The sequence below is a fragment of the Myotis davidii genome, unplaced genomic scaffold (assembly GCF_000327345.1).
Source record: "Myotis davidii unplaced genomic scaffold, ASM32734v1 scaffold88, whole genome shotgun sequence".
Taxonomy (NCBI): Eukaryota; Metazoa; Chordata; class Mammalia; order Chiroptera; family Vespertilionidae; genus Myotis; species Myotis davidii.
In genome coordinates, this window is record NW_006300377.1 from 6,331,719 (window position 1) to 6,332,677 (window position 959).

The window sequence follows — 959 nt, forward strand, 5'->3', positions numbered from 1 at the left end:
ATGTTGTAAGACACCAGTTTCTCAGCCAACCCAATCCCAGGGCCTAAGGTGTTAAGAGCAGGAAGAGGAACTAGCCTGGAGTTCACAGTTTTGAACCTGAAAAGTTGCCTCATCATTTCAAAGGCACCAAACCTCTGCTTCCCTGTGTTATTGTTCCCCATCCCCTATCGCACCCCCACCTCCACCTCCACCCCCAAGCTGTCCCACGTGGACACACCGAGGTGTCTGGAGCCGCTCCAAGCTGCCATGTCCCAGCTTAAGGCGCTGTCTCCAGCAGGCTCCTGTGGAAAGGTAAAGGGGTGTTCCAGAGCCCTCTCCACCACCCCTGGGAGTGAACCCTAGGTTGGGCAGACAGGGGCCTTTGGGCAGAGCCTGTGAAGGAGCCTGAGGCTGGTAGGGAAGGAACATCTGATGAGAAAACCAGAGAACAGACAAAAAAGATCAGAGCAGAGTGGGGGTTTGGCCACATACTAGGGTCAGCTGGGGCCATAGTGCTGCCTGCTTCTGCCCACAAGGCATCTACACTGGAGAGCTCTCATGTCCACCCCTGCTAGGGGCAGTAACAGAGTCGAACCCCTGGACAGTGTCAAAGATCGGTCAGACTTTTGCTGGGGCAGTGGGGGGAGTACAGTATTTCGTGGGCCTGATACACCAAAGATCAGCCACCTAGGATCCCCCTGAGAACCCCCATCTTGTCCCACCCAGATACCTGAGCTCAGGTCCCATCGTGTAGCAGATGCACGCAGGCTGGAAGCCATTGAAGTTGCAGCTCAGGACTGAACTGTAGGCGCCCATGGAGGGGAAGATGAGCCAGTCACCCACGTCCAGCTCGGGCAGCTGCACCTCCTCATTGTAGAACGTGTCAAAGGCATCGCACGTGGGGCCATAAAGGATGCAGGGGAAGAGGGGCGGCTTTGAGCAGAACTCCTGCAGGGACACAGGGTGGGGATCAAAAAAGG

The 959-nt window shown here is 56.3% G+C and overlaps 1 protein-coding gene across 1 annotated transcript in view; it reads right to left on the reverse strand.

Annotated features, from left to right (window-relative positions):
- The window catches only part of LOC102756364 (ornithine decarboxylase-like), a 5,774-nt gene that overhangs the window by 985 nt on the left and 3,830 nt on the right, over positions 1 to 959 (reverse strand). The window contains exon 2 of the mRNA XM_015572784.1: positions 710 to 927. Within this exon, the coding sequence (XP_015428270.1) occupies positions 710 to 927 (218 nt within the window). The remainder of the gene's footprint in view (positions 1 to 709; positions 928 to 959) is intronic.